This window comes from Cornus florida, unplaced genomic scaffold, assembly GCF_030987335.1.
Source record: "Cornus florida cultivar Cherokee Brave unplaced genomic scaffold, ASM3098733v1 CherokeeBrave_3.0.0_Hap2_Chr03, whole genome shotgun sequence".
In the NCBI taxonomy this organism is placed as follows: domain Eukaryota; kingdom Viridiplantae; phylum Streptophyta; class Magnoliopsida; order Cornales; family Cornaceae; genus Cornus; species Cornus florida.
In genome coordinates, this window is record NW_026775573.1 from 44,205,338 (window position 1) to 44,219,548 (window position 14,211).

Genomic DNA, 14,211 nt, shown 5'->3' on the forward strand with positions numbered 1-14,211 from the left:
TTTTAAAATCAAATTCAAATTAAAATTAAATTGTAGTTTATAAAATTTTAATTTTTAAAATTAAAATCGAACAATTTCATTATAAAATCCAACCAAACAACGCGATTGAATTAGGTACAGTTTAATTTACCAATTCTAACTGTTTACATGTTATATACCTTAAAGTTACACGCTTTAAAACTTCAGAAGATCCAATCAAACATTATAGTCATTATGTGTAATTGTGTCAGAAAAAAAAAAAAAAAAAAATCAAGCATTATAGTCACGCCCTCCCATGTGGAAGTTTCCTGCAGCACACGTCATGTATTTGAAAAACACCCTCACAAACGCATGAGAGCGCGTGACTTATCTCCTAACCAATAAAAACTTAAACGATGCCACACCCATCTGCATCACTTGTTCCGATAACATCGCGCGTTACAACCACGTACCCAAAAAGCGCGTGTAGATTTCACTTCCCAACCTTCCACATCCCACCACTCTCTCCGGAGCGTCGTTCTTGCTCCCTCTGCAAGCGCGTCGAACCCCCACTCTTCCGTTTTCTCTCTCTAAAAATTTCACCATTTTAGCCACACTCAACAGAGAGAGTAGCGTACACATGACTCGACGAATCCGATAAAAGTTGCTTCCTCTCTCCTCTCTCTTGTATTTGGCGAACAGAGATTACGAAGGAAAGTAGAAATGCTTCTCTCCCGCTCTTAATCCCCTCCATTCCTCGATCTCTTCGCCTATACCCTCGATTTCGTGCTATGAAACCCTAACTTTCTCTCTCTAAAATCATCCGCTCAACATCATTCATTCTACACATCTTCGAAGAATTCCCCGGTACGATGCTCGATTTTAATCTCTCTCTATATCTATATCTATATATCTATATCTGTATATTTGTAAAAAAGAAGTTTTTTTTTTTTTTTTTGAAGAATAATTCCTGTAACATTATATTTTGAATATATATGATTCATTTTTGGGATAAATTAAGTATAGATCTCAGATGGTTGGTTAAAGGTTGATTATTAACTGTATGTAAATATAGTTTGCTTAGCTTTGTATGGTTGTTATTACTTTAATCATTATTGTAATCGTCTTCTCGCGTGATTGTTTGGTGTTGCACGTTGTTTCTTTTCTTACGGAAGAGTTTTGCGAATCTCTGAGTTGCGTGTGTGCTTATATGTGTATATGGGTTTACTATTATTGTTGTGTATATGGCTGATGCATTTTGGTCGCTGCAACTAACTTTTATTGGATCTAGATTTACTCAAAGCGCGAGGTCAGCATTGTTTTGTTTGATTTTTATCTTCGTTTTTTTTATTTTTTATTTTTGCTGAATTATGAGCTTTAGAATTTGCACAATTTGGGAACTAGTTTTTTTTTTTTTTTTTGATAGTGTCCATTGTTTTCTGCTCTCTAATGTACATTAACTATTCACAAATGTTAATTGAGGTTTTTCTTAGGAGGGGTTGTGGACAAATTGACTGAATTTTCGCCGGAGCTATAGTTTAATGGTTTGCTTCCCTGTTTTAGACCTCAATTTTTTAGCTTTTTTATTTATAGTTACATCATTTTGGATCTTTAAGTGTTACTTAGTTTTTTAGTTACATCAGTTCGTCAGTGTTTTCAATAAATAATGCCATAATTATTTGAGGTTAGTTATGTTAAGTGTAAAATTTATAGGAATTAGTGTGAAATTTATATATGATTTGAGACCAGCTTCAGTTATGTTTAATGCATCTTTCATTGATTTTGTGAAATGTTATTGAAACAAGAGGCTTCGTTATTTGTGATTGGGTCATTCATTGGTTCTCTGTTAGGAAAGCTCTATTTCCTGAGATATCCTTTTACCCTTTTCACATAGTTGTTATTTGATAACTTATTTCAGAAATAAGTTATTAACCAATTATGTATCCAAGTGTGTTTGATAATGCAATTTGCATACTACTTATAAAAATAATTTTCACTTAAAATGGGTTATAATTTTAAGGGGGACTTCACTTATCCATAAACACTTAAATGTTGACGAGTATCAAAAAAATTATTAAGTTGCAATTAGCACTTAAAACTTCAATTTAAAATTCTGCTCTGGAAATTGTCTGTTCTTAATTTTCATATTTATCAAGCAATACCTTAAAGAATGTTCCTCTATGGAAATGAATTAGCTGCTGTTGATTGCTGTAGAAGCAATAATAAGCTTTGGCATATGTCTAATCCCCTCTTTTTTCAACCTTTTATATTTATGAAAATGGTTGGGGCATTTTTTTTTTTTTTTTTTTTTTTTTAAGTTTTCATTGATTTTACCTTTTCACTTTTTCGTTTCACTTGTTTTTGCATTTGAAAATGGCAAAAGATCTTGGTAGATTCTGAATAGAAATTATAATTTTCAACTTTTGGAGTCTTTCAGTTAAGTTTCTTGGGCTGTAATACAAATATTAGCCTTTGGGAATCTGTCATTGAAGAGCGTACCCGGTAACACTTTCTCTTAGAGGGTAACTCATACTTGATTGCAGATTCTGTTTTCAGATTTGCAGCCCTGCAGCACCTTGACTGTATGACACGATTCTATCCTTTCTTTTGGTGGTTTTTGGTGTATGTCAAGGAAGTGTGCTTGTAGTATAATTTGACCATGGGAAAAGCAATGGTTTTGGGTATCACTTCATTGTTGCTTTTCTCATCCTTTTGGCTATATGAAGGCATGTTCTCCTGGGCCTCGTCAGGTGAGCTGGAAGAGTGCATTTATAGCCTCTTTTGATGGTTAATCTGTTGAGGATAAATATCCTTTTGGTTTCTTTTCATTCCGGTTAGTTCTGTCTTTATTTTAAAGATCAAGGCCAACTGATAATGGGATATGGATGGATAAATTTCATTAATACAATGGAATTAATTTTTTTTTTTTAAACTCGTTTAATGAATTTCTGAATTGTGCATTCTTTTGTGCAGCATGTGCAATAATGTTAGTGACATTGATTTCCCCTTTAATTCTTTTTTATTTTCTATTAGATCCGGTCATTTGATATTTGGTTAATTACTTCAATGATGGTTGGTAATGTTATGATAGAGAGAAAAAGGAGCAGAATTGGAATATTCCACACCCTAACCTATTACTGTTATATAAGTTCCAAATTCACTTCACTTTGCACCCAAGTTTTACTGGATAAAAGTGTTGGAAATGAAGGTTACGAGTTATTGATTTTTTAGTAAAAACGTATTTTTTTTAAGACTAATACAACCTTATCAATTGAAAGATTAATTACACAAGGATAGTTTTTTAGATGGCAGAAGTGACAACGAATATGTGTTGGTTAAAAATGTTTTCTGGTTAGATATCTATAGGAATCCAATTCTTATGATGTGTGGTATAACTGAGGTCTGTTATATATATATATATTGATGGTATGTTGCACATCAAAACATATTAAGGACAAATTTCAAATAATCAATGTTGTGCAACTTTCCTTTTAACAACATATCATTCTGTCAGGACGTTCTTAGATATGGATGTGTTAACAGTTTGAAGAGTACAAGAAAGTTGTGTAGATCCTTTTCTCAGAATAGCTGAGAGATGACTAAGTAGTAAGCAAAAGAAGATATACAAAACAAAGCATAATTTAATAAGAGAGAAAAAAAAAAAACACAAAAAGATGCTCCCTTTTTGTAGAAAACAGAAAACATTTGGCAATTTCAAACGTCCCTAAGGTGGTAGAATTGTCTTTGGAAACTTTTTAACATGGTTGCTCCTCTTTGAGCTAAAGCATTCACCTAGTCAATCAAAGATTAACCCTTGAAGACTTGCGAGCTAGTTGAGTGGATACTGGATAGGTTTAAAATTTCTGTCAGGCAATAGGAGTGTCTCCAAGGACATAGAGAGTTGAGCTTCAATTTTATTAGTGGACTGCCCCTCTGCAAGTATATTGCTGCAGCTAAGATGCTTAACCTCTTCTTGGCGAATTAGTAGTGCTAATTCAGTTTGTAGTAAAGGATGGATTGTTTTAGATTCCCATGTTGTGTTATATTTGTGTTTGATGAGGTGGGCATTACAGGATTGATTAATAGTATTGTGAGGGTGATGGGGTAAGAACCGGCACTTTAGGCTCTGATAGAGAATATGCAGCAGGTTTGTGATCTAGACCTAGAGGGGAGGTGAACATGTTGGTTATCTTAAATAATTTTGGCTACTTTTTATGTTTTATCTGAATTACCAAATAACAAAAATTTAAACTTACACAATCTCAATGGTCAATCAGACCATCATGCTTTAATCATAACATATCCTATCATAACCTAAAGTAAATAAGCACAATGGACACCAAGATTTTTATGTGAAAAATCCTTTGGAAAAAACCACAGGACCTATTATAGCAAGACCAAAATACACTATAAGAAAGAGATTGCAACTAGCTTGACTGATCCACCAAATCAAACACAAAGTCTCCCAACACACAATCTGCTTTGTCAACAAATTGCGCTCTTCATGCGATCTGCTTCTTCAAAAGCACTTTTGGTCTCTAGATTAGTCCTCCAGTCAATCTCATTGATTGATTAGTTGTTGGTGTTGAACTTCAATCAAGCTCCACAACAATAGGATGTCAACATGCTCATATAACAACTCAACAGTCTTACTGAAGAAGAATTGATGAATGCAAAAACAAAATATATATGCACTCTAGCATCTCAATAAAGCTCAGAATCTCTCTAGTTTGTGTGTGTATGGTTTCCGAAATAAAGAGCTATTTGTAGGCAAAAAGGAATAGTAGAGAGAATAGGGTTTTAGAGTATTAATCTAAAAAGGAAACTAGCTTTCTAGAAATTTGATTGATATAGGATTCATGTCGATTGATCAACATACATCCGGTGCCTTTTGATTTCTATCGATTGACGTGCCCTATTGTAACGGGTGGGGGTGCTTTGCGATCTGACCCAAAAGCCTAAGCTATTAGGTGGGGCTGACACTCAGCTCATGTATACCTTATCACTCTCCCATCTGGATCTGATGTGGAACAAGCTCTCCCTTGTTACATTCTCCCCCACCCGAACTCGCAACGCCCTCGTTGGGGCTCGGGCCACCCTGCCTACCTAAGGTCCAGACCCGGACGCCCTCCAGGCGGGGCGCTTGGCGTGACACCGGATCAAGGACTCGGTCTGGCTCTGATATTAATTGTAACGGGTGGGTGCTTCGTGATCTGACCCAAAAGCCTAAGCTATTAGGTGGGGCTAAAATCCAGCCCATATATAAGCAATCACTCTCCTATCTGGATCCGATGTGGGACAAGCTCTCCCTTGTTATTTATCGTCTTTACTTAGAAAGTTTCATAAAAAGAAGTTTCTAAAAATGCTTTAATGTAATTCAATTAGGATTTTTTCAAATCAAAATATGAAGAAATGTAAGCCGAATGTATGCATGCATGAACTTTAATTTGGTGAGTGCACCGTTGGCTGTAGATTATTTCCAATTCTGCCCTTGGACAAGAGATCAGGTAACTAACTTGACACTAACTTTGGCAAACTAACTAAGACTAAAATTTGAACATTACATACTTAAGTTTTGATCCAGAGATATGTCAACATAAGTCCTGAGAATATTGTTGTTTGGATTCAAAATGGTTAAGTGAAAAAGGAATTTAGAAGTGATTTTTATTCTTGAATCAAATGGCAGGAATTTCAGTTTACTTAGATTTCCATTTCTGATTTCACTCGAGGGATGCTTTCGCATTTGTTGTTGGTGGGGTGTAAATGTAGACCATGTGTTGCCCCAACGTGATGTTTCTAATATTGCTTTCATGTCACACTATTGATAATAGTGCTAGCAATTTATTGAATTTGACTTTCAAGTATATAAACCAATTGAACTAATATGATTTCTTGCTAGCACCCTGGGTCAATTACTTTATGACGTTTAGGGACCTAATACTAAACATGGAACAGGTACAAAATGTTGATAGAATTTTTTTTAATCAGGACAGGGATGCACAAAACTAGATCCAATATGATTTACCCTCTAACGTGTTTTTCTTTGAGAATAGTCCAGGCAGACCCTGTCACATTCTGACTCACAGATATATTCTAGTTCTGTCTTTGAAGGGCTTGTGTCAACATTGGGGCATGTAACAAATGTTCAGGAGTGTATAAAAAGTATGAGACGTGTTTCTATCTTACAGAATTTAGAATGGATACTTGGACTTCCTATTGTTGACACTATGCACAAAAGGCTTGAAAGGGAGTTTGGTGTTATTTCAATATTTGAATGCTGTTTCTGCTCGTTACCAACTACCTCGAGAAGTTTTCTGTTATTTGGCCTTTTCTCTTTATATATTGTGGGACGAGTCTGTTGCTATTAATACAAATACCATGCTTTATTTGCTTCCAGTGTATTAGGGTAACTATACATATCATTGGAATAGAATTGTATAATTTAGCCACCCTAAACATGTGCCTTTTTCTCTTTCCTTGTGTCCAAGTCAGATTATTTTATTGAGGCTTTCATGTGTATCTTGTTTTTTTGTATCCATGTGGCATGTGCTGTGCTTGAATCTACTTGTAGTAGAAACCCTTTAAAGAATTCATGAATGATATCAATCACGGAAAGCAGATAATATGTCTTCGTTTTTTTTTTTTTTTTTCCTAGTTGGTACTCACACACACTTATGTCTTTTGAGACTTGAACCCCTGACCTCCCTTTGGGAGGTAAGAGACCGATATCGCTAGGCCACTGACCCGTTGGTACAGATAATCACGGAAAGCAGATAATATGTTTATAATGTAGTGGTGTCTTGTATTTTGTTTTAAAATATTCATTTACTAGTGAAAAATTTGGCATAGAGTACTTTTCCTTGAACTTATTAGTGAAGTTCTATAGGACCTTTTTACCCTCATTTTCTCATATTTATTGAGTTTTTGTTGAACCGAAACATACATAATGTGAGATGAATTATGAAGTGGACACTTTTACTAAGGTGTGGTGTCCGTATCTGTCACCAACACTTTATGGGCAGTCTTGGATATGGTTTAACACTTCATTGACTTGAATGACTTCTCTCTCTCTCTCTCTCTCTACACACACACACACATACACACACGGGACAGAGACTCTTGGGTGAGACATTTTATAGACTTCCCAACACAAGTCCTTTGTAAACACAAACTCATTTAAGAGTAGCCATGTCCCACTTTCTTTTGTATAGAAAAAATGACTTTTCACATGGTCATCATAAGTTAAGCACGCAATGTCAATATAATTTATTTTTATATTGTTATGTTCATGATGCGTCCCTACTCCCTACCCTACCTTTAGCGATTGATGTGTTGGAATATTTACGTCACATCGTGTCCATATCTAGGATGATGTCTGTTCTACTTAAGAAAATTTTTTTTTTTTTTTTCGATAGGTAAGATTTCATTAAAGGCACCCAAAAGGGGAGTGCTCCCAAAGAAAACAGAAGTCGTACATGACGACACTATAACTTTAAGCTATCCACAAAATCCAAAAGATGATCCATAGAATTACAATCACGCCCATTGACCCAAAAAAATAAAGAAGATAAAATATTGTATTTAAAAGACCAAATTGGAGATTCTTCCTCAAAGGATCTCATATTCCTCTCGCGCCACAAAGCCCACCAAATACATAGGGAGTAGCCCTTTAAGCATCTCTAACTTGGCTCTCCACTGTACACCCTTTCCAAGTCTCTAACATGTCTACCGTGGATTCTGGAAAAAGCCAAAGCAGGCCAAAAGCAGCTAAAAAACATAGACCAAACATCCCTTGCCACTGAGCAATGAAGGAGACCAAACATCTTGTTCTACTTAGGAACTTGGATCATAGCTCTTAATGGACTATCATGAAATGAATTTTCTTTTTACCTAATCAATTAAGATAGATGCTTTTTATTAAGTTTGAGCCTCGAGATGTTGTTTTAGTTGTTTATTTGTACATATTTATCATTATTTATCTCTCTATATTTCATGTTGTAATGGGGATGGTAAGATGGATGGTATGAGTGACTAAAATAGAGAGGTTATTAATCAAAGTGTGAGTTTAATTTGGAGTGATTGCTATGAGAGAAAGTATTCATAAGGTGGGTGGAGATATTCAACGAAGGCCTATAAACACACCAGTAAGAGGAGGAAGACTAATATGTATAGAAGAGGGTGAGAGACAAAGAGGGTGACTGAAATTAACATGGGATGAAGTTATTAAGAATGATTTGAAAAAGCTAAATACCACAAGTGAGGTGACTTGTAATAGAAAAGAATGGGGAAAGAGAATTTATGTAGCTGACCCCATTCATATGAGATTAAGGCAATGTTGATTATGATGAACTCTCTACATAATTATTCTCGGAGGGAGGGTAGAAAAATGTTTCTATGAACTTATTTCTAATTATCTGCATGACTGATTTTATTTATTTATTTCACTCTTTGCCCTTCCAATCTTGATTATGTCAAGTGACAAACTTTGAGCCTTTAAGAACATTTAACTTCGTACCTATTCTCTAGCCTCTTAAACTTTAGAAGTTAAAAATTATTTGGAATTTACTGCATTTTCGTGCTTCCAAATTTGTAGTTCAGATTGGTGAGTTTCAAATTCCTTCAAAAATACTTAAACTAGTTCAAGAATGAAGTACTGAACTGTCATGCATTGATGTCTTCTTTTAAAACATAACTTGGTACTTTAAGTTTTGAATGAACTAGTCAAGTTTCATTTTTTTTATTGGGCTAATATGTGAATTAGTTTCCTTTTTATTCCTTTCTTACATCAAGCCTTCCTATATTACGCGAAAAAAAGAGAAAGGAAAAAAAAGGAAGAAAAAACACACATTGGTTGAAAAGATACTTTGGGCTAAACATGTATATTTGGAATTCTTGTTGGATACACGATAGCGAATGCTTCTTTAGATTTGAGGAATCTAAAAAGACTTTTGACACTGATGACTGACTTGATGATGGATTCATTAGCAGCATTTTCTCTTCATTAATTTATTGTATTGATAGATTTAAAATTTGGTTTTGTTGTGGTAAAAAATAGTTGGTATTGTATTGACAAGTAAGAGTTGAATGTTAACTGACTTGGAATACCTGGGTTGGGTAGTCTGGAAAAAGTACTTTTTCTCAATTATGTTTTCTCCCTCCAAGTAGTTAAAATCTGTAGAGCATTGTTTATCTATTTATTTAGTACTTCTTCCCAAGTATGCTTTCTCCCTCCAAGTAGTCAATGTCTGTAGAACATTGCTGTTTATTTATTTGTCCGGATTATTGTTTATTTAGTTCCTGCATTTATTTTTTTCAGTGTTTTATCTCGAAACCATTAAATTTGATATGCAGTGTGTTTTGTTTAGCCTGGTCTAAGAATTTGAAGATTGTGTTTAGACCAGTGGATCTATTTGAAATACCACAAATGTTATGTAGCACTTTTCATGATCATTAGGGAACTGTTGGAGATGTTCAATGGCTCCATTCTATTGTACATTGTTTTTAAAGTTGCTACAGTATCTTATTGTAGAAGAATAAAAACTTTTATTAGGGTGGTAAAGATGATCATAGAAATGTAGACCTATAAATGGATCGTTTTAGGACCGGATTACCGTGTATATGATCCGAATCCGCTAAGCATAATAAATGATCCGATCTGAAATCTGTGAGAGAGAGAGAGAGAGGGAAGAAGACGACGATGGGAAAAAATATGAAATAACTTTTTTGTGAAAGATAGAAAATTAGGGCTTTTAATGGAGAAGAAGAAAAGGAAGAAGAGAAGGAAAAGGAGAGAGAATACACAAACACAAAATACTCACTATTGAACGAGCTCTCTTACCCCTCGTCGTTTTTCTTGAGCCTGAAAGTACTATACAGTTCTGGAACTTTCATGTTGGTGTGTATTTCAGGTGAATTGGTGATGTATATTAGGAGAATTATTATTATGTAGGTGAGGACACCTTACTTTAGTACATATAAAGTTGTGATTGGTTTTTTCTTTTCTTTTTTTAATTAAATCTAAACAATTTTTTTTGTGACAAGTAAAATTTGTATAAAAGAAGCCTTTAAAAGGGGAACGCATCCCTCAGAAGATACACAAGGCCTAATAGGGCCTCTGAACTCTCAGAGTCCAAAAAATCAACCGTCTCCTCTCCTCCATGGATTTACAATTTCTCCTTAGAACCCAACAAAAAAGAGTGCTAATAATGGAGAATCTCCTCTCCTTTTCTTCGAAGGATCTCTTGTTTCTTTCAAGCAATAAACACCACCGAACGCACAAAGGCGCAACCCACCAGAATTCACGAACTTGTGCCCCCTACTATACAACCCCCTCCAAGCCTCGATCAAATTTTTAAAGGACCTGGGCATAACCCATTGAACTCCAAACAAACCCAACATATATTAATCGAATCGGATTACTAACTTATTGGATTAACTCTAATCCAAAGCTTATTTGTTAAGTAAATGGGTTATCAAACTTTGATCCCTATCGGGTTATCGGATTTGCTACTCGATCCATATCCAGATACGATCCGATACATTGACAGGTCTATAGAAATGGGATAAGTGTATCATATTTGGAGAACTTCAGCACGCCAATAGGGGTCTCCATCCCTTCAAAAGATCTTCTATTTCTTTCAAGCCATAAACGCCACCAGACTTGCAAAGTTGTGACCCTCCAGAAATCACGAACTTGGCCCCCCACTTTACATCCTTTCCAAGCCTCTGGAAGACCTGGGCATAACCCATTGAACCTCGAACAAAGTCAGAATCAAGATCCAACAGTCCCTAGCTACTGGGCAATGCAAAAGAAGATGATCCACTGTCCCTTCATTTCTCAAGCACATGCTACAACAGTTGACCACTACTTAACCCCTCCTCCTAAGATTATCCTCAATCAAAGTCTTTCCAAACACCGATGTCCAGGCGAAGAAAGCCACATTTAGAGGTGCCTTAGAATGCCAAATAGCCTACCACTGGAATGGATCCCATGGAACATCCGAAAGACACCTATAGAAAGACCGAACCTTAAAATGACCCTGGGAAGAAGGAACCCAAACCACAGAATCAGGAACTCCATCCACAATCTCCTGGCGATACAATAACTCCAAAAAATCAAAAGCATCCTCAAATCTCCCAATCCCGAAAGTGCCTCAGAAAGTGCACATCCAAGGATAATCTCCCACCATCAAGGCGATTTCAGAATATGATTTATGAAATAGCTTCATTTGGAATATAACTTGTAGTAACTAACATGATCGTCTATGGTTGAACGCGTGAAATATTTGTTATAATCAGTTGATAATTGTGCATATGGACAATCGTCTAGCCTTGATGTGGTGTTCCCTTGTTAAATGGGTTAGAACATTCGTTAATCAACTTAATCCGAGAAGAGGGGTATGAAACACAACAAAAGTGATATCTTTTTCTACTATATGTTGGATAGTAATTATTTTTGCTTTTCTTTTCATAAAAATGTGTGTATATTTGGTTGGTCTGTTCCTTCATTGGTTCTGACAGATCTGCTATTAGTTTAAGAACAATACTTAGGTCCTCACATACCATCTTCACTGTTGATGTGAACTAATAATAAATAGACACGTCATTTTTAATTACCAAATTCAATATAGTGGGGTAGATACCCACTTACCATCTATGATTTGGTAATTAAAATAGAATGTGTCCATTTATTATTGGTCCACATCAGCGGTCAGTATGGTGTAGATCCTCACTAGTGAGGACCTAAGTATTGTTCTTAGTTTAATATTATTAATTAAACCGGTCTGTTCATTGGTTCTGACAGATCTGCTATTAGTTTAATATTATTAATTAAACCACCTCTTTAGTTGTAAAATCCTTTCAACAATGGTTTTCAGGTTTTGTTTGGAAATGGCAAAAGGTACCAGAGGACGACGTAGGATTGCTTCACGACAGTGCAGGCCATCCCCCTACCCATTGCCGTCTTGTAATCGGGATGTATTGGAAGGCAAGCACCCAAAAAAATGCTCAAAAGTCTTGAATAAGAAAGACTGGGAAGATGCAACCTGTTCCGTATGCATGGAGTATCCCCACAATGCTGTTCTTCTATTATGTTCCTCTCACGATAAGGGTTGCCGTCCCTATATGTGTGGCACTAGCCTTCGGTATTCCAACTGCCTTGACCAGTACAAGAAAGCCTACACAAAAGTTACATCTTCTCAACATGGTAGACCTTTGCATGACTCGGTTGATAGCCCAAGTGTTGACTCAGTTTCTACTTGGTCCACTGAGAAGTGTGAAATGGCAGAGCTTGCATGCCCCCTTTGTCGTGGCCAAGTGAAGGGATGGACCGTAGTGGAACCTGCACGGGAATATCTAAATGCTAAGAAGAGAAACTGTATGCAGGATAACTGCTCATTCATCGGAACTTACAAGGAGCTGCGGAAACATGTGCGGGCAGAGCACCCTTCTGCTCGGCCACGGGAAGTGGATCCTGCTCTCGAACAGAAATGGAGAAGACTCGAGGGCGAGCGAGAACGGCAGGATGTGATCAGCACCATAACGTCATCAATGCCAGGGGCAATGGTTTTTGGTGATTATGTCATAGAAGGAAGTCATTATGGTTTTGATACAGACGAAGAAGACGGTTTTGATGCAGATGCCACAGGGAGGGGTGGGGGGTTTGGTGTGGGGATTGACAGCAATTTCGTCAACGTCTTTCTCCTATTGCATGCACTTGGGCCAGCCGCAGGGAATATTGGCTCAAATAGAGGGATGAGGAGACACGATGGGGACTTCGACCGCACATTTGATGCAGGTGCTACTGGATTGCGTCACACCACTCCTGTCGGTGGTTTTGATTCATCTGATCAAGACACTGACAGTGATGATAATGGTGATGGTGATAATGATGGTTTATCATTAGTTGGCCGCCTTCGCCGCCAGGGTAGGGTGTTGTTGGGACGGTCAGGGAGGAGACGAAGGCGTAGAGAAGCAGCAATTAGAGGACGGAGATAGATCTTAATGGCGATGGAAAGGTTGCGAAACAATTCTTAGGTCTTCTATTTAGGGTTAGAAAAGAAAGGATTTAATTCTACTTTCCTTCTAACATTTAGATGCACATTTGCCTCTCATCTTTTTATGTTTTGTGTGATAGAATGACTGAAAATGGAAGGTGGAAAAGTTGGTTTTTCCATTGTGTAATTGCCCATTTGTAATTCCCAATTCCCTTCTCATTTTATGGTTCTGGTTGTGAAAATTCGTCTGTGAATTTTACCATGTAAACATGTAATTTCATGATATCATTGTTCCTTTATCATGTACTGTTTTATAAAAAAAGGGCAAAGGTTCATATATAATGATGTCAATGCAGTTCCTAAATATATTTTATTTTATTTAGAATTTTTATTGTTTTATGTCAGGCTGTTTCTGCATGATAAACATGCAGATTAGATTAGATCAAAAATATATTCGTTCTTACCTTTTCAAATTCAGCTTCTGGAATTTAAAAACGGACACTGAAACAAGTAGTGTTCAATTGCAACTATTTGCCTCCACAATTCATAAATTTCAGTAGTTTTTGTATTCATTGACTGCACTGATGAGTATAAATCTAGTTATCGCGTGAAAGTCATGACAAGAATATCAATCTTTGAAGGGGTGTGCTAGTTGACAATTAAGTACTAAACTAAAAAAATTAGAAGTTAGAATTTTAATTGCTCAAGTTTTTTTCAAGTTGTAATTAAAAAATGGGTCAAGTGTAAAAAACTCCCCTCTATATACTAAATGTGCAATTACCCCCCTATTGTTCCGTAAACCCCCTATTTCTAATTTGTGCAAATAAGGACAAATCATAATTTTGATAGTCTTACTTTACAAAAAAAATAAATAAATAAAAAATCAAAAACAAAAAACAAAATGTCAAAATTATCCTTACAATCATAACCTAACAATATTTTACGTATTCCAGTATTCCTTGCGCCTAAGGGCAAGCACACCCAAAAGGACCTATAGATACCACCAAAATATACCCAAATTAAAGCCTTAGACACTACCCACTACACACCCCCTCAGTTGCTCGGTCGTTCTCTATTCAATCCCTCTCTGAAAACATGAACGAGACGATCTTCACTCTCTTTCTCTCACTGAAGCTGGGATGTTGTTCAAGTGATGATAAAATTTTTTTCTGGTCATGTTTATTTTGGTTTGAGTGATGGGATGCAATACTTTTTTTCTTTGTAAATGGGATGCAGTATATGACAGTTGGTGGGGTTG

At 36.1% G+C, this 14,211-nt stretch overlaps 1 protein-coding gene across 1 annotated transcript; it reads left to right on the forward strand.

Annotated features, from left to right (window-relative positions):
• Positions 1 to 523: 523 nt before the first annotated feature.
• On the forward strand, positions 524 to 13,295 carry LOC132300391 (uncharacterized). Its single transcript, XM_059797427.1, has 2 exons — positions 524 to 825; positions 11,835 to 13,295. The coding sequence occupies exon 2, from the start codon at positions 11,848 to 11,850 to the stop codon at positions 12,952 to 12,954; it is 1,107 nt and encodes a 368-aa protein (XP_059653410.1). The 5' UTR covers positions 524 to 825; positions 11,835 to 11,847; the 3' UTR covers positions 12,955 to 13,295.
• The last annotated feature ends 916 nt before the right edge of the window (positions 13,296 to 14,211 follow it).